The sequence below is a fragment of the Pungitius pungitius genome, chromosome 1 (genome assembly GCF_949316345.1).
Source record: "Pungitius pungitius chromosome 1, fPunPun2.1, whole genome shotgun sequence".
Taxonomy (NCBI): domain Eukaryota; kingdom Metazoa; phylum Chordata; class Actinopteri; order Perciformes; family Gasterosteidae; genus Pungitius; species Pungitius pungitius.
This window is the reverse complement of record NC_084900.1, coordinates 34,488,262-34,508,419: the sequence shown is the minus strand read 5'-3', so window position 1 is coordinate 34,508,419 and position 20,158 is coordinate 34,488,262. Positions and strand designations below refer to the sequence as shown.

At 47.5% G+C, this 20,158-nt stretch overlaps 4 protein-coding genes across 4 annotated transcripts; 2 read left to right on the top strand and 2 right to left on the bottom strand.

The window, feature by feature from the left end:
• Positions 1 to 52: 52 nt before the first annotated feature.
• Positions 53 to 4,332, top strand: fam110a (family with sequence similarity 110 member A). Its single transcript, XM_037478565.2, has 2 exons — positions 53 to 218; positions 1,463 to 4,332. The coding sequence occupies exon 2, from the start codon at positions 1,607 to 1,609 to the stop codon at positions 2,888 to 2,890; it is 1,284 nt and encodes a 427-aa protein (XP_037334462.2). The 5' UTR covers positions 53 to 218; positions 1,463 to 1,606; the 3' UTR covers positions 2,891 to 4,332.
• Positions 4,333 to 6,269: 1,937 nt separating this feature from the next.
• Positions 6,270 to 9,049, top strand: fkbp1aa (FKBP prolyl isomerase 1Aa). The gene is made up of 5 exons (XM_037478568.2): positions 6,270 to 6,394; positions 6,488 to 6,535; positions 7,188 to 7,300; positions 7,753 to 7,927; positions 8,127 to 9,049. Exons 1-4 carry the CDS (start codon positions 6,358 to 6,360, stop codon positions 7,882 to 7,884), a joined length of 330 nt encoding a protein of 109 aa, XP_037334465.1. The 5' UTR covers positions 6,270 to 6,357; the 3' UTR covers positions 7,885 to 7,927; positions 8,127 to 9,049.
• Positions 9,050 to 9,104: 55 nt separating this feature from the next.
• LOC119222170 (syntaphilin) lies at positions 9,105 to 13,784 on the bottom strand. The gene is made up of 5 exons (XM_037478563.2): positions 13,634 to 13,784; positions 11,885 to 11,995; positions 11,652 to 11,783; positions 11,386 to 11,535; positions 9,105 to 11,267 (listed from the first exon to the last, which is right to left on the bottom strand). Exons 2-5 carry the CDS (start codon positions 11,926 to 11,928, stop codon positions 10,106 to 10,108), a joined length of 1,488 nt encoding a protein of 495 aa, XP_037334460.2. The 5' UTR covers positions 11,929 to 11,995; positions 13,634 to 13,784; the 3' UTR covers positions 9,105 to 10,105.
• A 1,031-nt stretch (positions 13,785 to 14,815) lies between these two features.
• rad21l1 (RAD21 cohesin complex component like 1) lies at positions 14,816 to 19,723 on the bottom strand. Its single transcript, XM_062565832.1, has 13 exons — positions 19,509 to 19,723; positions 19,290 to 19,419; positions 18,630 to 18,729; positions 18,301 to 18,404; positions 17,658 to 17,765; positions 16,761 to 16,883; positions 16,535 to 16,633; positions 16,215 to 16,444; positions 16,017 to 16,098; positions 15,757 to 15,902; positions 15,533 to 15,643; positions 15,237 to 15,311; positions 14,816 to 14,994 (listed from the first exon to the last, which is right to left on the bottom strand). Exons 1-13 carry the CDS (start codon positions 19,653 to 19,655, stop codon positions 14,818 to 14,820), a joined length of 1,632 nt encoding a protein of 543 aa, XP_062421816.1. The 5' UTR covers positions 19,656 to 19,723; the 3' UTR covers positions 14,816 to 14,817.
• Between the last annotated feature and the right edge of the window lie 435 nt (positions 19,724 to 20,158).

Below are 20,158 nucleotides of genomic sequence, written 5' to 3'. Positions count from 1 at the left end.
ATTGCTTCCTTGTGAGAGAGCGAGCGGACCAATCAGCGGGGAGGGGGCGGGCTCAGGAGCAGCAGCACACATGAGTTGTCAAACAGGTTTGCCCCGAGCTGCTTGCTGCACATTTCAAACACTTCCACACCCTTTCTCCTCAGGAGGAACAGCTCAGTGGGCTCGTGCTTAACAGGAGGCTGGAGAGGGGCTCAGCAGATCCACAGGGGGCTGTCAAGGTGAGTTTTCTGTCTAAATGGCCAAAATAAAAGAATCCAAACTGGGTACACAGCTAACCCACACCTCCATAGGAGCAGGGCTCGAGTGTGTCAGGATAAGACCGGTGGAGGCCTTCAGTCCATGTGGGACGTTTTTTTAGTTATTTGTCTGGCCTACCTTTTGGTTTTTGTTTCCATGTTTGTCATTTCCTCTGCATGGCAGAACATGTTGGAACTTGACATTCAATTTAGTGGCTCTATTTTTGTGGGTCTGACTCACCTCTAGACATTCCTCTTTGCTTCGTGGTAACACGCCACCCGCTTACCTCTCTAATGATATACATCACGGTGCTGTTGAGCTTTACTTTACTTTTGTGCGTCAGCAGACTTTCAGGTGGAGTGGAGTGGAGGTTCAGAAAAGGTTCCCACTTGTGTCGGCAGGAGTTCGGCCCGGCTCGGGGCGGAATGGCAAATATGTAGAGAATGTTACAGTCTGACTTTTGTAGACTAATTTAAAAGCACATGGTATCTTAAGTATATACAGAAGAGCAAATGGGGGGGGTGGGGGGCTAACCAAGTTCAGTGCTGTGACCTTCCCCAGAGTTGGAGGTTTTAAGTGCAACCCTGTTTTTACAACTTAACCTACAGATGCTTGTAGTTCAGGAAGGAGCCAGCCTCAAACCAGGGCAACTGGCTGCTTTATTTAAAGATGGGGAGCCCTAGTTCCCGTAGCAGCTGTGTGTGTGTGTGTGTGTGTGTGTGTGTGTGTGTGTGTGTGTGTGTGTGTGTGTGTGTGTGTGTGTGTGTGTGTGTGTGTGTGTGTGTGTGTGTGTGTGTGTGTGTGTGTGTGTGTGTGTGTGTGTGTGTGTGTGTGTGTGTGTGTGTGTGTGTGTGTGTGTGTGTGTGTGTGTGTGTGTGTGTGTGTGTGAGATTAGCTCTGTATTGCCTCCAGACAATGTCTTGATGCCCCTCCCCATCACACACACACACACACACAGACTTCTGCTCTTTTCAGTGGGCATTCTACTTACTGAAAATCAAGTGTCAGTTTCATTGTGTGTCTGTCTACGGCGAGATGGATGACTGAGGCGGATTGCTCGGAGCCGTCTGCGTCGGCAGCAAATGAAATCGCGAGGGCCTCCAGCAGGGGGATTGGTTGCCGTCTTTATGGAAGGGGAGGGTTTACGAGTGGCTGCGTCTTGGTGGCTGTAAATGTTAAATGTTGCCTGTCCGTGTCCTGACTGGTGTGTCTCTTTTCCACACAGGAAGTCCGAATGCCAGCCAAGTAAACCTCACCTGAGATGCTGATCTCAATTTCTGCAGAACCGGGAGATTTATTTCAGGGTGGCCAAAGAAAAAGCTTTGAACAGAGAGTGCACAAGGACAGGTAAGACCACTAGTTTCACAAGATGCCTTTGGAGACTCTCCAACAACAACCACTCCGACAACCGGCGACAAATGCTGTGCCGCCGCGCCTGCGGCCCAAAGGGCCGGTGGGGCCCGACTTCTACCGGCAGTTTAAAGCGGCAGCGGGCCGACCGAAGCAGAGTGCCGTGGAGAGGTTGGAGGCAGACAAGGCTAAATACGTCAAGAGTCAGGTGGCTCTTTGCAAACCGCAGCCGGTGGTCCGGTCTGAGGAGGCGCGTTCGCCTCCGCCGAACCCCGGCGCCGCAATGCGGCCCACCAGGAAGACCCCCACCCAGACGAAAACAAAGCCGGGAGAAGTTCAGCTCGACTTGGAGCATCTGAGCAACCTGATCAGTGGCGTAAATGACGGCAGCGTGTCGGAGGACGTTAAAGCTCTGGATGCCGGCTCCCCTTGCCCCTCAACAGCAGGGGCCCCACAGAAAAAGGAAAGGCCGCGTCCCGCCCCGCGTCCCGCCCCTCGTCCCGCCCCTCGTCCCGCCCCTCGTCCGGACTGGTCCAGTCCAGCGAAGGTGAGATTAAAGGCCGCTGGACCTGCCAGGGCGGAGAGCCCCCTCTCTTCTGGGCTTCCGGCCGCAAGGATGGTACGAAGAGTGGACGTCATGCCTCAGGCGAGCCCCGTGAGGACGCCCTGCCGACCCCCCCAGTACATGCGGCAGCCCCTTCAGCCCATACCGCTGCCCTCACAGCAGTTCCCACTGCGCCCGGCTGCTTCGCACCTGCGTCTCTTCCACACGCGGACGGCGGCGACAGGTACCTCCCCCACCCTGAGGCCCGTGGTCGCTCCGCCCCAACCTGACAATTCTCCCACGGCGCCGGCCGAAGCCCTCGCCCCTGCTCCGTCCCCCCCGAGCTTCCCTCTCTTCCCCCCTCACTCCCCGGCGATAACCCGACTGTCCTCGTCCAGCTCCAGGAAACGTCCGTCTCTGACCCGGTCCAAATCGGACATGAGCGACCGGTGCTCCCGGGCCGGGACGGATTTGGAGCGCTTCTTCAACCTGTGCGGTTTGGACCCGGCAGAGCTCCAGTTGACCGGATCCAATTCTGACATCGTGTCCATGGCCCGCTTCCGCAGCGTGAGCGCTCCGGGGTCCGAGTGTGCGGGAACCGAGGAAGAGGAAGAGGAGGAGGAAGAGGAAGATGCCTCCAACGCCCCACAGCGGGTTCCCTACGGTGTTTCCGTCATTGAGCGGAACGCCCGAGTAATCAAATGGCTGTACGGACTCCGTCAGGCCAAAGACGGTGCAAGTAAGGGCACCGATTTATGAGGTGGCTGTAAATGTACACAAGGAGTGATGTTAAACTTAAGAACGCTTACTTCAGTTCCCTTTTTGTTCAGAAATGTTTTGACGTAGTGGTAAGTGTCCTTCCTTTTTTTCTTAGTGAGTAAGTTAAAGTGTAATCTCTGGTCATGTGAATGAAAAGCATTAAAGACTGAATGATGAAAGCATCTTCTTTGAAACTCAGTGATGTACTTTTCAGAAAACCGCAGTATAAACCCCAAAAATGATCCATTTCCGCCGTCTCTCCTTCAAATGATGGAGTGTGTGTGTGTGTGTGTGTGTGTGTGTGTGTGTGTGTGTGTGTGTGTGTGTGTGTGTGTGTGTGTGTGTGTGTGTGTGTGTGTGTGTGTGTGTGTGTGTGTGTGTGTGTGTGTGTGTGTGTGTGTAAGCGTTTGGGATGCGTTGGCTCGTCGGCTGTTCGATAGTCAGGGGGAGGGGAACCGGATCAACGGGCCTGTTCTAGGCTGTTCCACGAGAGGTGAGATGAGTACATACTGAGTCCAATTAAAAAAAAAACTCATTCATTCATCCTTGTAGGACATACGTGCATAACATTTAAAACCCGCTGCCATGCTCCATTAACGTGTACTTTTATATCCTTCCTCACTGGAAAGTCCTGTTTTGTGAAGGAACGGATTCATAATGGTTTCTATTGTGGTAGTTCCAGTTGATTGGTTCTTGTTGTACGATAGGAGCAGCGGCACACGTTCAAAGACGAAGGAGTTGTTCAACCGGATTTCAGTGTCTAAGTGGGGTTTGCATACGGATTTTTGTGGCTGGCAGAAGTCTGTTGTTCTCAGTAACTTCAAAGGATGAGGTGACTTCAGACTTGAAGGAGTCTGTTATTTGTACAGATGGAAACCCGAGCAGAGACGGTCAGCTGAGGGTGCGTTTTCTTTAAATATCTTACTTGTTTGTTCAGATTTTGTAGGGACCTTTTCTGACTGACATTATGGCACGTATTGTATACATATTGTTAGTGGCCTACAGACACTTTGTTCAGAGGCTAAAGTCCAGTTTGAGAATAAGCGAAACCAAAAGCTGAATGTTCCATTGATGCCACGTGAAAAACAGAAAAGGCTCCAGGAGGATTTGTCCCCTCAACACTGTCAAAAGTCCAAAATAAAAATACCTGTCTACCCACCCGAGACCATATTGTGAGCAGAAGATATCAGAATTTTAAATGTTATGGTACCCACTTCCGCTGTGACAGCTCAGTGAAAAGAGTGTAAACCATAAACTGTATTCACAACATCTGACTTGAGTTATTTTTGTTTTAATATACAACAGAAACATTTCCCTCCGCCTTCCTGTTTGTCCTTCATGCGGGTCGGGGGGGGGGGGGGTGGGTCCCTCTGGATAGGAGGGTGTGTTATGCGTCCTCACCCACAGCATATCACATTCCTACTGCGCCTTTAAACAATTCCCTGCAGATTGTCTTCCTTGAAGTTGTTCAGTTAAAAGTTTAAATGATCTTTGTTCATTTCAAAATAAAGTGACTGCGTTTCACAGATGGTGGCCTCTTATGTCTCCATGATTCTATTCATTGTACACGACCTCCTGGTTGGATGTCTGGTGATGGCCCCGGCTTGGGAGGATCCGCTTGTTTAACGCCCTTCGTGTTGAATTAGGCTGCATTTCATCCGCCGGCCCTCCAGCGTCGATCCCACAGGCTCTGCCGCGTTTGGCGTCCTATTGCCTCTGCTGCTGTGGTTCCTCCCAGCGGCCCGCCTGCTTCAGACCCTCGTGAGTGTAAGTCACTGCGGGCGCTCATTGTCATCAGACTGCACTTCACTTGAATATACTGTATGTCCATTTTTATGTGTTACTTCTTCACTAAATCTAAACTTTCCTTTTGAGATTTTACATTAAAACAGACGTACATAAGACCTTATGTTATGTCTCTTGATTATCTACCCACCATCTCGTGGGTTAGCGAACTGTTTCCCCTCTTCATCTTCCTCATGGTGACCGGATTTCCCACTAGTCCCATGACACTGTTGCTGCTGCAGTTTGCCTCCGGGCTGCGTCGACATGGTTTCACACTGCTCCCGTGCTGTCATTTGGTATCAGGATTTATTCTAAGGTCCATTAACAGTGCCACAACTTGCCTGGTGTGGGGGAGGGGGGGGGGGGGGGGATCACAGAGACAGAGACTCTGCCACAGCCTACAGTAAGAGTACCAGAACTCTCAATCCCCTTCTCGGATCCGTATTTCCCCTCCCATTCATCACACTCTGTACATGGCAGCTTATTTGCAGCTACTCCCTGCAGCGACGGCTTGGTTCGACTGTCCAATTTGACCTCGCTGAAGATACTGATGAGTCACGTTCTTTACCGACGACTGGAGCTTGGCTTTTGTGTTCGCCAGGTGCTGTTTGAGCTCACATGCAGGGGCTGTTGCGTGCCTCTACACCTCGGCTCTGATGGACATTAGCTGTCAAAATTAGACGTATTTTTAAAGGCCATGCATGGAGTTATTGGTTAGAAGCAGAGGAAAGGTTAAACCATGAATATTGTTTTGATCCCAGATGTCTTTGGGTAGTTTTGCACTATTTTGCAGCCATGCAGCTGTTGGTTCTGCTGGTAAAAGGGGAATCACACTTGAATCACACACTCTGAAGATGTTGACCTATGCATACTATTTCATACACCTTCTAAGGGTTTACAAAAAAAGACATTTCAAATTTCAAAGGGTACATTCTTAATATTCTTGCAGGCTTGTGCCTCAGTAGCAGTTTACATCAGTAAGACATCACACAGATCGCTGTAATGCAATTAATTTCCCCCTCATTTATCTTCTCCTCACAAAGGCCTGTTTATGTCCCTCTGAGCTCTTCATCCGAGCAGCTATTAAAGTTGTCTGTGTTCCCAGCCTGCCATTCTTGGCGATGATGTGCGTTCTGATGGGATTCAGCGTTTGGACCATGTTCTTGCTCCCTTGGTGAGTCAGCTTCACAGCGAGGACTCGCAGTTCCAGAACCTTTCCAAGACGGCCTGTCAGATCGAAACAGCATCTGAGATGAATGTTGTGTGCATGGATCATTCACATCGCCTCCACCTGACCCTGGCTGGTCCTGAATATTCTAGCAAAGATCGGTTTTGATGACCGGTCAGTTCCCCTCATGTAGTTTGCCATGGGGGGACTTGTTATGACATACACATGTCAGCCTATTCTGCCCGTGTTTATCTCTTTTTATGCCTTCTAATGAAGAACAATGTAAGAAAACAAGCCAACTGAAATGAACAATCACACGTTGGTATAAAACAACAACCAGATTTTCAATGTTATAAATGTGGCTTTTTGGGTTTAGTTAGTTGTCAATTTAGATAAAGGGGGAAAAAAAGGATCAGGTGGTTCCCATCAAGAGGGCCCCCCCCCCCCCCCCCCCGCATCCCGCTTCCGCCCGTACTGTAGGGTGGTCAAGAGGAAGGATACCCGAGGAGTCAAGATGGGAGTAGACATCGAGACCATAACTCCGGGCGATGGTGGGAATTCACTGCTTTATCACAACGGTTAGAATACGGATCAATTAGCGGTGCGCGCGGTTCGTTTTTAAACCATTTCTCGCTCAATTTCAGGACGGACATTCCCGAAGAAGGGGCAGCGCGTCGTGGTGCACTATGTCGGTGAGTGTGGAGGACTAATAATCCCGTGTTTTGCTGTGAAAAAATCTGCCTAAATCGATGTTTCTGGGCGTTTGTATTGTTTGCAGCTACACGCAGCCCGATAACCTGAACGCCTGTTGTTCGCGTGATTTGTGTCCGTCAGTACAAGTTAGCTATCTGGTTGCATACTGCTGCTAACTGCTGACTAGCCCTGAAGCTAACTCACTAGCTCTGAAGCTAACTCACTAGCTCTGAAGCTAACTGACTAGCCCTGAAGCTAACTCACTAGCTCTGAAGCTAACTGACTAGCCCTGAAGCTAACTGACTAGCCCTGAAGCTAACCTCCTATGCCGTGTCTGGCGTTAGCGTAACAAATTGCTTGTTGTGTCCGTTAGCGTAGCGCTAGCTAAGGTGTTGCTAGCAGCCTGCTGACGTGTATCACTTATCGAGTAATTCAAAAGTCCGCACTGTTACTGTCCGTTAAGTGGTAACTGGCTCTGGTCGAGCTAACGGTACCGTAGCTGCTGTCAGCCCCCAGTTAGCTTCAGAGCTAGTGAGTTAGCTTCAGTTCATAGCTCTGTAACCGTTAGGAAGCTAAAGTGTCACTTGTCAACAATCCGGAGCGATTGTCGTGTGCTAATTCCGCGTATGTGTGTGCTTTTGTTTCTGTCAGGCACACTGGCAGACGGGAAAGTGTTTGATTCTTCGCGGTCCCGGGGGAAGCCTTTCAAATTCAAGATCGGACACCAGGAGGTTATTCGTGGTTGGGAAGAAGGAGTAGCGCAGGTAGGGAGGGTGTCCATAGTACACATTAAAGTTTAACATCATAGTGGGCCTTACGCGTTAACGTGACGTCAAGTACTCTGTGCTTCTTAGGTTGATGGAAACATTAGTTTATCTGTAAATAATTGCACAAAGTCTGATTCATTTATCCGCATTATTTTGACAATGTTTGTGTACAAAACTGATGAGCACTTCATTGTATCCCATCTTTTCTTAATGTATTTATAATTATTACATTTTATTTATGTATCTTTATCTATGATCTTGTAATTGTTTTTTTTCGAAAAAATATGAACACACAACAAATAAGAAGTTTGGGTTTGCTCGAAAAAGAACCAGTCAAACAGTCTTCATGTTTTTATTTCCCAATCCATAGAATATCCAACTTACAAATGTATTTTTTGTGTTTTCTTGCTGTTGAAATCAAATCAGTACCTACTCCATCTCCTCCACAGATGAGTGTAGGTCAGCGTGCGAAGCTGATTTGCTCAGCAGACTTTGCCTACGGCAGCAAAGGGCACCCAGGGATCATCCCTCCAAACGCCACTCTCACCTTCGATGTGGAGCTCATCAGCCTGGAAGCCTGAAACTTGTGCACTCACTTTGTTAAATTCCACTCAAATTTTCAGGGTAGGATTTTTTTTAATCACTTGTTTAAATTGCTTGAATAATCCCTGTGATTGGTATATCATTATATCCTGGGTGAATGAGTTAATTATGCAGTTATGATTTAGTTGATGTGATGCGATTTCCCACATTTATTTCTATGATATGTACACATCGCCTGTCCTCCCTAACGATGGCACTAACACCTTTTGTGTCACTGCAGGTCGACTCCTATCACGGGAACATGGTATGATGACCCATGATTACAGATTCCTGCCCTTGAACCCTGCATAGGACCTATGTCTATATCTTCACTAGTTCACTCTCCTTTACATTTAGATACAAATTGTGTTTGTCACTTGTTTTAAAACTTTATACCCTGTGCTATTTAGGTTCCATAATGTAATAAGTCATAGGGCATCCCATGTTTTTTGTCATATTCTGCTATGTATTTTTTGGTGATGTTTTTTTATCTCTTAAAAATTTACAAATTTTGTCTGCCACTCGGACCAGGTTTTAGATAAAGGTCATAAGTATTAAATCAATCTCATTCCTGTGGCTGTGGCCTTTACACTAAAATTCTATTGATTGTGGCTAATTGTCTTGATGAAAATAAGAATAAATTGTTTGACACAATATTTCTATGAATTACCTTTTGTGATACTTGTTATTGGGATCTATTGAAAGTACGAGATACACTAGACCCAGGGATTTATGAATCAAGCACAGCCTACAGGTTCTTATTCTACCGTGCAGCATCCGTTCTTTATTTAAGAAAGTTACTATTGCAGAAACACTCGCAACTGGACGTCTTTTGTTGACTGCAAAATAACTGCAGAATTTTTGGTTTCTGGAAAAAAGTTAGCTAAACTTGCATGGTAAGTAAGATCCACCTTTGTGCCTACAAACATAATTGTAGGCACATCTTGTGGTTTGTGATTATCTTTGTTTGAAGGAGTTTGTACCAAGTTGCGGATGTGTAAAAGGTCTGTTCCTTACTCTAAAATCATTAAAGGAGTAATTTTAACACAAGTTTTCCTTTTCCTTCCCTTTCAGATGATGTCACTGTTAAAATGTACTAATAGTATTTTGTGTTGTATCATCTTCATTTATTAATTCATTATGACTAAGTATTGCAAAACACTACACACTAATAAAAGAAAACCGCTAGGGGCATACTTTATTTTCCAAGAGGAAATACCCAAGGTTCTTGAGCAATACTCCAGGTGGTTATTTCATTTTTTAATGTGCGGTACGAGCTGACTGAGGGATTAGTTCCACATGGAGAAGGTTACATTATAGATGGAGGAAAGAAGCCCAACAAATTCAAAATGAGTTAAAAGTTCCAACATTACAATTTGCATTGAACTTTTCTGTTAATTCTTCTGCTGAATCATTGATCAAACAACAAGATCCCTGAAAGCTAAAACATTGCTCTTTTTGCAGAATAAGGCTGAAATCGGTAACACCATAGTTTATAGTTACAATTGAGCCATTTCAGTCGACCCACAAAAGGGCCGCACCATGATACACACAGTACATCATTAGACACTGCTGAGCTGTGGCAGCAACCGACACTGATGCAAAGTTCATGTAAAGTTAGAAAATATATCACTGTATCAAATGCATCAGCCAAGTTCTTTCCACTAATACTGTATGTTCTAATAGGTTTTTATAGAAATATGTGGCTTGGAGCCCAGTGCTTTGTTTGGCTTTTTGGTACATTTTGCTTTTAAACTGCATTCTAATGTTATTTTTAATTTCAAGTTATTTATTTTAAGCAAGAAAAAATATAAACTAATTATTGTTCAGGGTGAATTTCCCCATCAGGATTAAATAAATAATATATGGTTGATGATGAAAATGAAGGAGCGTAGAGCGTTTTTCATAAAATAAAGTGCACATCTTTGCCCAGAGGATATCATCTAAATCCACTTTTAGGCGTTTAATTCAAGCAAGGGAACCCAACCAAACTGGGCTACGTGCAGATTCCACTTAAACCTCAGTAGCTGTAAGTATATTTGAGTAATGACATATTGTACGACTATCATTTTCTTCTGAGGCATGACGATGACATCACGAGGACAGCGTGTCAAATCTAGAAATCCTACTAGTGGACAAACGGCTAGATGAGCTAATCCCAAGGAAGTCGTCTTTGCTGTGGCCGCTGCCGCAGAGGTGGGGAGTTGTCTTCTTCACGCCTCAGATCGGCGTGGTCCCGCTTGTGCTCGGGGGCCCGCGTCCCCCGCTCGCCCCCCTGCGGCGAAGCGAGTGGAGGGCCACGGCGCAGCAACCCCTCAGCAGGGAGCCGATTTGATACACCGGCACGACTTCCCGCGACGCCCCCCGACACAGCCACGCCACGGTCGGGACCACCGGCATCGCCAGAGCCAACAGATCTACGAGGAAGTAGCGGCTCCAGTGGCAGAGCTGAGGGGGATACCCGTCTTCATTTGGACCCTCAGTTCCGTCCTCGTCCACCTCCACCACGACAGCGTCCCGCCTCTCCGGGAGCGCAGCTGTAGCGGGGGGCTGGCAGGTGCGGGGCTCCGCTGGCGTCCCCGCTGCCCCGGGAGGGGAGGCGGCAGGTAAGGACGAGGGGAACAGGTGCGGTTCTGAGGGCGCGGCGTCTGAAGAGATGGTGCTCAGCCCTTCGGCGCCGCTTTCCTCACACAGCCAGGTCATGGTCGGGCTGCAGGCTCGGGAGCGCACCTCTGGTTTCCTCTCTGCAGCGGGCGTGGGCGTCGGGACGGGGCCCGGCGCCGGGGGGGCCTCCTGAGGTAAATGCAGGAACAGGTGGTGGTGGGGGAGGCAGCTGTGGCCGCTGCACTTGCAGCCGCTGCCGCCGCCGAGAGTGTGGCAGGAGTGCGAGACCGGCAGCACCCCCCCGCCGCTGACCAGCCGCTCGTACGTGGAAGAGCGCGGCAGGGTCGGGGGGCCCCGCGCGGGCAGCTGCTCCGACAGGAGGCTCGCGTCCAGGAGCAGGTGGCTCTGTCCCGCCGGGCGGGGCGCTCTGCTCGGCTCGGGGGCATTCGGGCCGTGCTCCAGGTGAAGGGCCTCGCTGCTCAGCCGGGTGCGGGTGGTGCCGCGGCTCAAAGTGCCGGCCGGGGAACAGCCGCAGGAGCGAGACCGGCCCGCTTGCCGGGCTCCCTGCAGCCCCCCCGGGCATGGCTTGTGGTCGTGGGGGGTTTGTTCTCGGGCGCTCAGGTTGGACTTCGCGGTGTCGACCACCTCCTGGAGGTGCTGGATCTCCTTGCGGGCCTCTTTCAGTGCCATCTGGGCCTCGACGCGGTGACATTCCTCTTCTACCCAGTCCTCCTGCATCCTGTACAGTTGGGTCCTCAACCCATCTATTTCACAGTCTCTGATAAGGTGTAAGGGACAAGTGAATAGCACAGAGTCATGTCCCTTTCACAGAAACAAACCATGGGGATTAGCGAACAGGACCCCGAAAAATCCAGTTGAAGGAGAAAAGGACTCACCTGTGCTGTAGTCGTTCCACATTGTCCCTCAGCCTGGCTCGCAGGTGTCGTATGCACACCTCCTTCTGTTGCAGAGGGGTAAGGTACTGCTCCGGGGTGGGGGGCCTGATCCCATGGTTGTCACTGCAGCCTGTGTGCTTTGCTTGTCGCCTGAATCAACACGGCGTTAAAAGATAAAAAGGTTGTGAGGTTCTATGCTTCATTGTGTGTGAGATCAGTACATTTCAAGGTATAGCAGAACGAGAGTTGCATGTTTAATGACCTACCTGGGTGTGACCGGGTATGTCCGAGCCGTGGGGCTGCCCTCCGCTGCCTTAACACGACCAGGGTAGGTGTGAGTACTGGATGCATCACTATGGACACACCGCACGCCGCTCCCACCAGTGCCAACCGAGCGCCTGGAAGGGAGGGATCCGCATCACATGCTTTCACGAGGACATAAAATCGGTCTTCCATCCACCTCCGAAACTGTGAGCGTGCAAAGGAGGCAAAAGGCTACCTGCGCTGCTCCGACGAGGGCTTCCGACTCGGCGCGAGCGACATGGATGTGCGAGGGCCCTCCAACCTCTCCAGGGCGGTCTCTAGAGAGGGACGCTAGGAGCCCTCACAGCTGGGCCCGCCGGAACAGTCGCCAAAAAACAACAGCAGATCAGCTGGTAGGAGCATGTAAATCACAGGCCTCCCTTGAGGCGTGCTGCGAGTCACCGTTATGGGCTTCTTCGAGGGAAGTCAATGACAATAATGTAACCCTGACCTTAATTAAAATAGTCCACGCCAGCAGCAAATAAAGCCTCCTTTCTGTGCTGACACAAAGGGGAACAGTGAGTTCACTGTCAGCTCTCGCCGAGCTGCGTCCTGCAGAGCTGCACATTGAACATCACGGACCTTCACATGGACGGACGTCAAAGGGCAACAAGTAAATGTGACGTGTGGGGACAAAGCGATAGGTTTATAGGGTCCATGCATGGAAAGAAATTCAAATCATTCACCCGCCTGTCACTTAATAGCAGTGTAGCAAAAGTTAAAGTTCAGCTTTGATCTTTCGGGTTTAGTGTATTCTTTAAACTGTCATTTATTCCTCTATAATCTCTGTCTTGTACGGATGATCAAAACTATATTGCCGATTGAAGGGATTTAAGAATTAAATGTACTTGTTAGAGATTAAGTTTTAATTACGTATCATTGATTTGATATTTTCTATTTAAATGTGTTTATTTTCTTTGTGAAATTCTTGTTATCTTTCAATTCGGTTGATCTCTGCTCCAATGAGCAATGAGATCTTTCTTAGAAGGGTCAAAACTGTTTCATAATTGCTATATAGACACCGAAATATGCATGTATGAACTTGCAGCTGTTTGAACCAGTTGTAGATTGTTTAAAACCCTCCCAAAACAGAGGACGCGACCTCAGGTGTAGCCCCCCCGCATGAATAAAAGTTACCATGGCTCTGGATGGTGGCCCACCGACACATTACGGAGAAGATCTTAAAGAAACAGTGAAGGATGAGCACTAAATGTTCTCAACCTGCTGAATTGAAATTTGCGCCGATGGATTCATGTTTGTAGCCGCACACACAAATGTTTAATCTACGCGACGCATATTATTTGATTCGTGTCCCACGTTTTTAAATCTCACCTCCCTCCCTTCTGCCTGCGCAACAAGTGGCGAGCGCGTTAGCGCTGAGAAATACGCAACCGTCTTACGTAAGTGTGCGTATCGGTGTGGTGCGGGGGCGAGCACCACGCACAGCAGACGGATCAAACTACTTAGAGCGGAATCCAGACGTGGAGAGGAGTCAGCTGATGATGCCACAATGCTTCGGGATAAAAAAGGACGTGTCCTTGAATGATGATGATGGGATTAAATCACAGGATTTATTTCCCCACCACATCTGCTCCCCCCCCCCCCCCCGCGGTAAAGCGGCATTGGATAAGCAGTCAGATCTGATGTTATCACTTTTTTTTCTTCGAAAAGTGTCATCATTGGCTTGCAGCTGATAACACAGCAGTCCCTAAACAGGACATCCAACAACACCGAGCGGTACTTTCCACCAAAGAAAACGCGGCTTGATAGAAACATTTGAGTGACACGTGAAGTCGGATTTAGGACACCAGCTGTACGTACCCTAAACCCGGCTAATCAACAACAACAACCATTCCAAATAAAACAAGCGTTTCTGCTCGGCTGTGAACGCGCACAAAACACCGACACAGCGTCATTCTTGTGTATTTTTTTCAGGGGAACAGACCTCCATCAAACCACAGCACGTCGGCGGGTGGAAGCTGCGCATCGTGGAGAAGCCTCGGGTCCCGCCAGCCTTGATGGTCGATGAAGAGTCTCTGGTGGAAACGGGGAGGAAGGATGCCGCTGCTGATGCTGCTGCTGCTGCTGACGCGAGTCCATCCTGCAGCCATGGAGCCCGGAGCCGGAATGAGGCGAACTGCGGATCTGCGCCGGAGCTTCTTAAAGCGACAGAGCGCCGACCGACAGGTGAGCACTCAGCCACCAAGGCACGCATGACAAGCCCCTCCATTCATGTGTTTATTCTTCAAGACAGGTCACAATGACACAAGCCATGACATTTAGAACTGAAAAAACAACATTTGAAAAGACTTAAAATTCAGAACTTTTTAAATAACACACTGCAAGAACGACCACTGCATTCCAGTTCAATTGAATGCCTTCAAGGCAGAAGGTCTGTAGTGTTCATATTATGTGATAACTAACTAAATGTCGCTGTCAGGCCTACATTGAGCACGGACTGAAGAGAATGACATTAAAATATGGACACGTTATTGTACTAGGCTAAGAGTACAGCGCAGGGCTGTACAGAAATACAGAAAGAAGTTTTCTGGATTTGGGCTGCAAGAAAACTAATATCAAGAACAATATAACATGTTAACCGCTTTGATTGTTGTGAATTTACTCTCATATCCCAAACTTCAATAACAAAATACAAACGAGTCAAGTGGACTGTTGCATCAAAAATAGGTGTTTAACCTAATCATTTGCAACATTTACTTCTAATGAAATGTCCATTTAGCTGTCCTACCTCAGTTAAGACACAACCGGCAGGTCTACAGAGTCCTGTGTTTACAATAAATAGAAGAGGAACTGGTGTAAAACACAAACTGAACACGCACAACATTAAGATCACAAGAATAAGTGCATAGCAGCATGTTGCCATGGAATAAATGAGCACATACTCTGACCCTGCAGATCAGGTAAAAGGTCTAATGAAGACTTTCAAACAAAGTGTTCCTTCATTGATACTTTCCCAATTTCTCTTGCTGAGAAATACCATTTTCCACCATTTAACCCAGTAATCCATTTGAGTAAATTAGATTTTTCCTCTGCGAAGCTGACAGAGTAACACAAACATGTGCTACATCTGCACAGACCAATCACACAGAACCTACACTGTGACTTTAACTAATTGTAGAAATTGGGTCCAGGTGTGGCTACGATGTCCTCGTAGGGGGCTCTCTGGTGCAGGTGGAGGGCGTTTTGTTTTTTCAGGAGCAGGAGACAGAGGAAAGTGGTCGCAGCCTGCGAGCGACCCCCCCCCCTGCAGAGGGCCTCCAGGCTGAACGTGGTGTCCCTGCAGCTCTGCCCAAACACCACAGAGACAATTTCATTTCCCATCCTCACCCGTAATTCCCCCCCCCCCTGCCCCGCTTGCATTTAAATCCCTGTCTGCAGATTTGTATCGGCCATTCAATGTTAAATACAGCAGCGACAGCCTGACATGGAAACAACAGTCCTCAATTTAAAAGCTTATATATGAGATATATATATATATAATATATATGAGAGTCTAAAACCACAACTCTTTCCCCCAGTAGGCTTACTTTTAGAATGTCCAGAAGCTTCTGTGTACGTCTGGTTATCCTCCTCTCCTCAAAGTCCTGGCTGTCCAGCATAGACTGCCGGTTAGAAAAGGACCAGATTTCAGTAAGTGAAGCCGGGAACATCTCCAAGGCACCATGGCGAGTAACATATTATCACCTGCCATCTGGCAAACACGGTTACATTTGTAGTTTGTTTACCGTGCCAGACATTTTTCGTTTATCTTCATCCCAAAGCCAGTTGGAGTCTAACTTCCTTCCCCGTTTCTATTTGTAACGGAGTGTGTGTTCACGGGCACCTGAGTGTGGAGGGGAGTCGACTGCGTCTCCTGCCGCACGCAGGACGGATGGACGAACATGGAGTCGTCCGACGGAAGCTCTGGATGCGTCAACAGCGAACTGTTTTTATCCTGACGCGGCACAGATTGTAAAGCACACAGAAGAAAGGCAAAAGGACATCAGCAATGGGGGGGGGGGGGGGGGATAAACGACGTCTCTTTCGTCCGAACGCGCTCGTGCTTACGTGCGCACGCTCAGAGTAATCCTCCATATGCTCCTCGTCGAAGTGTCCGAGGACGGCCATCTCAGCGTCGCATGTTCTGTCGAGATACATCGATGAATCCAGGACACTCGCGCTGTCTGCAGTGACCGTGCTGAAGCCCGTCTCAACTAAACGACACACAATTGTGCAGACTGCATGTCACAAAAAAGGCTGAGCAGAGGACAACGTGATGCAGTGATGCATTCAAACAGAGAGGCTGTAGTTCATAGGAAAGTTTCCACCTTCTCGTCCGTCCCAACGCATCACCTCAGCCTCCTCGCACGCTGCGTGACTCTTCACCTGGAAAACACTTCTGGCAAAGAGCTGCAAAGGCAGAATGACATCGAACGGTGACAGCAGTAACTTCAACAGGGTGTTCATTAGGGATCAACTCATCGTTTTTTAAGGTCGACACTGCAGGGATTTGTTCGTGTTCCGACCTTCTTTATCTGTGGAGCTGCTACGTTTGAACACGGCCGTGTGAAGAGTTTATCCGCGCTGCCGCTCTCCTTCCACTGCATCAGCTGCACAGTCGGAGGGGCCATGTCCAACGGGGCCAGCAGATCAGAATCGTCCAGCAGCTGTCTTCTGATGCATTCATTAGTCAGCTCTTTGGCCTGGTCAACCACCAACCTGCGTCTCCTCTTCCCCCTTTTCTTCTCAGAGTTGGCTGAAAAGAAACAGCGGACGGTCACGAGAACGCTCCTTTCTTTTGCCGCATCGAGTATCATGAGGCCTCTCTACACTAGACTGCGCCTACTAGTGACGGTCATGGGTTCCAGCGCGAAGGCCTCCTCGTCGTTGGCGAGCAGGGTGGTCTGATTCTCTGTTGGAGTCGCCGCCTCCGGTGTGACGGCATCTGGAAAACGCACGGAACCCGTTTTGTGGCCAGTCTGAATGAAAGTGTAGCCTGGTGCGATCAAGGAAACATGACGCCAGCCAAACCACCACCATAAAAAAAACCCGTCTGTGAAGAGTTGAAATACCTCCGGATGAAATGGCATCGCCTTGTTGATGATTGAGCGTGGAGATCTCTGAACTGTCTTTGTCCGGCTCCTCTAGGACGAAGTCAGCGGGCTCAGCGAGATCACTGGAGATGGTCAGAAAGTCTACACGGTCGTTGAAAATGAAGAGAATGGATCACCAGTAATTTAAGCACACATACGGCAGACTTTACTTCGGTTTGTAGGCCAAGACTTCCTCTAAATAAATAAATTGAAGACCAACCTCAGAGCGACCGTGTGGTTGGAACTGCATGCAATGTAAAAAAACATTTTTTTTAAATTATAAAATCCTACTTTTTTTTAAAGATAGAGGGCTGATTTCTTGTGACACGTCTTAAGCCAGAGTAGATACTTTCTTACGATTTGAATGTAAGCAACAAGGCTGATGGGTGAGTGCAGCGGGGATCTTTTTCTTGTTTGATTACCAGAATGTGATGAGCAGTCAGGCCTCTCAGATGTTATTCATGTTTCCCAATAAAGAGGCTGGATACTTTAGAGACGTAGCTCGTGAACACTTGTTCCTCAGAGCATATGAAGACACGGTTACATGTCTGCTTCCTCCCCATGTGCAGCAGTTTAACCTGAGAGATCAAACCTATGTATCGTGGACAGCACAATATGCTGGATACTCCACCACTGTGTATTTCCCTAAACTGCGGGCAAAGTGACACTACCACTGGGTAACTGGGACATAAGCCGTCATAAGAGTTGAGACATTTCAAAGAAACATAATCCATTTAAATGTGTTATGTCTCAATTGGTTCAGAGGCTGACTTTGGAGGATACAGCGCCTGAACTTGCTACAAGGCAATCTGCTGCCATGGCTTTGCTCAAATAAAATATGGCGAAAAATGAGTTCGATGCATTCACAATCATTACCGAGTAGGTTGAATCCTCTATGCTCATCCCCAAAATCGTCTCCGTGTTGCACGAAGCTCTGGAAGTTCATATCCAGCAGCCCGATCTGGTGGCTCTGGCACTCGTCTCCTACCCGCCAGACCACACACATGGAGGAACATTTTGTAATTGACAACAAATCCCATGAAAAGACCCACGGCAACAATACTTAGTCTGTCTATCAGTGGATTTCCACCTCCCTACCATGTCTGGGGAAATCAGCCGAGAGCACATCTTAAATCTTTAAAAGCGTGTAATGGAAGTAGAATTAAATTCAGAAGCGCTTTTCTAAAAAAAGCCTGGGAATGTAGATTTTAGAAATAGTCACTCCATCAGGGTTATATAACTTTTCAGCATTTTCAGCTGTGGACTGGGTCTGTCAAGAACACTTCACTGGTAGTACCTACAGTCATCATCTTGGAGAAACAGAGCAACCGGTATATTGACGTAGCGCATTTATGTGTTAATACGTTTTAGAAGTGCAGTGGAGCTCCTCAATAGCAGAGGAATTTGAAATATAAGTTTTGCTTCACATTAAATAGTTGTACAAAGCAGCACACGTACATGGCATAAACTCACATTAAATCATCAAGTATTCGCAAAATGGGAATAAAATGGTTCTCACCAAAATCTGCCACGTTCAAAAAGCCATTTCCAAAATCTTCTTTGAGCGTGATTTCTTCTGATCGGCACTGGTTCAGTGAAAAGTGGTCCACAACTTCTATGTTACTGGTATCCCAGTGTGAAGAGAACATTGTATGGACATGGACAGAATATTATTCATTAGGCCTCAAGAAACAATAGGTGACCAAAATGTAAATCAAAGGGTTAGCAATCAAAAATATATCACTTGACACAAATGGATCATCTAAGGCATCTTTGAGTATCTTGGAAAGTCTAATTTTCAATAATTGGTCATTTGAGAAGCTCAAAAAGTATATATTTCTATGGTACCTTGGATGTGGCAGCTGCGCGTCAAAGGTAGTAAAATCTTCGATCAAAGTAATTGCTTTTAGTGTTGCCTCGAGCCCTTCCACAGGCAAATCTGTCTGACCTGGTGTTTTGAAAGAGAAATGGAGAAGGTAACATACAACATACAAGTACTGCACTTAAAACTAGAATTGGTAAGAAAAGCACTCAGTGATCTAACTGAGGAGTTTTCACAGGCATTAGAAGAATGATAGACTGCACAATTTATATATAATAATTGATGGGTGAGTGTTAAAACTTTTATCTGTATAAATGTATGTCTGTTTTTGTGCTTTTGGGATTGTTTATTCTGTGTGATAGTTCAACTTGAGAACCCATAAATGCATATAACATTCACTCATTGAGCTCCTTCTCGCCTTCCTAAATAATTTAGTTAAGTAAATATGTTCATGTCACCCTCTGCTGGCTGTCCTCATTAAGGATTCACTGCTATATTAGGTAATACAGGTTGTGATGTTCTTCTTCAGTTTAAACTATTTTAGAGTGGTTTCCTTCACTGCATGATAATTTTGAAGATTTTGTGGTCATCTTGCTGTCTTTTTCACTTCAATGAATGCTTCCATTTGGTCATAGTAACTTTTCAGCCAGTCTAATGTTTCTAGACTGGCTGAAAGGGTTTTTTACCTGGTCTGAATGCCATTTTAATTTTAACCAGGGCATCATTGCAGTCTGCTAGGAGGTACTTTGCTTTCCTGGAGTAGATCCTCACGACACCAACAAGCAGATGACTGGAGGTCCGCAAACCAAGTTTCATCTACAAAGATCACACATCTCAGACAGCAGCCTTGCACTTCAGACACAACTTATGTTATTTTGTGGATGTGTCTTTGTTTTTTTTCTTACCTTTGGGGAAATTATGTCTCTGACGGTCGTTTCTAAATTACATTCAAATATATGGGCCTTTGTGAGTTTCCTTTCCCAGTGCGCTGCCAACCAGATTTTGGCCAGAGGCCCCCTCTTGGAGGTGAAGAGTTGTGTGTAGAACATCATCCTGGAGCTAGCTATCACCTGTGACAATCACAACACTGCTGGATCAGACCCTTCCCAAGTGTACACATACTTGCCAACCTTGAGACCTCAGAATTCGGGAGATATTCCAGCGGTCAACGGGGGGGGGGGGGGGGGGTGCTAGCGATTTTCTTTGCAGAGCCAGTCTCATCTTTTTCCGTTCTAATTGCCGCGCTTGACTTCAAGGTGTAACCTTTATTATTGTTCGGTCTGAAACGGCGCGCCCAGTGACGGATGGTGTAGCAATATTGTTGTCCGGGTGGAAATCGGGAGAAATCCGGGAGAAAGGTCGGTCCGGGAGATTTTCGGTAGGGGCTTTGAAATTCGGGAGTGAGTCTCCCGGAAAAAACGGGAGGGTTGCGTGCTCATTTCTACGACATTAAGAGTAGTGAATTGCATTCAGCTAAGCGGTTTAAACTTTGTCAGTGAAATGTTTCTGACGGTTGAGCTTGAACTCCCATGCTCGGAGCTAGCTAACATCAAGC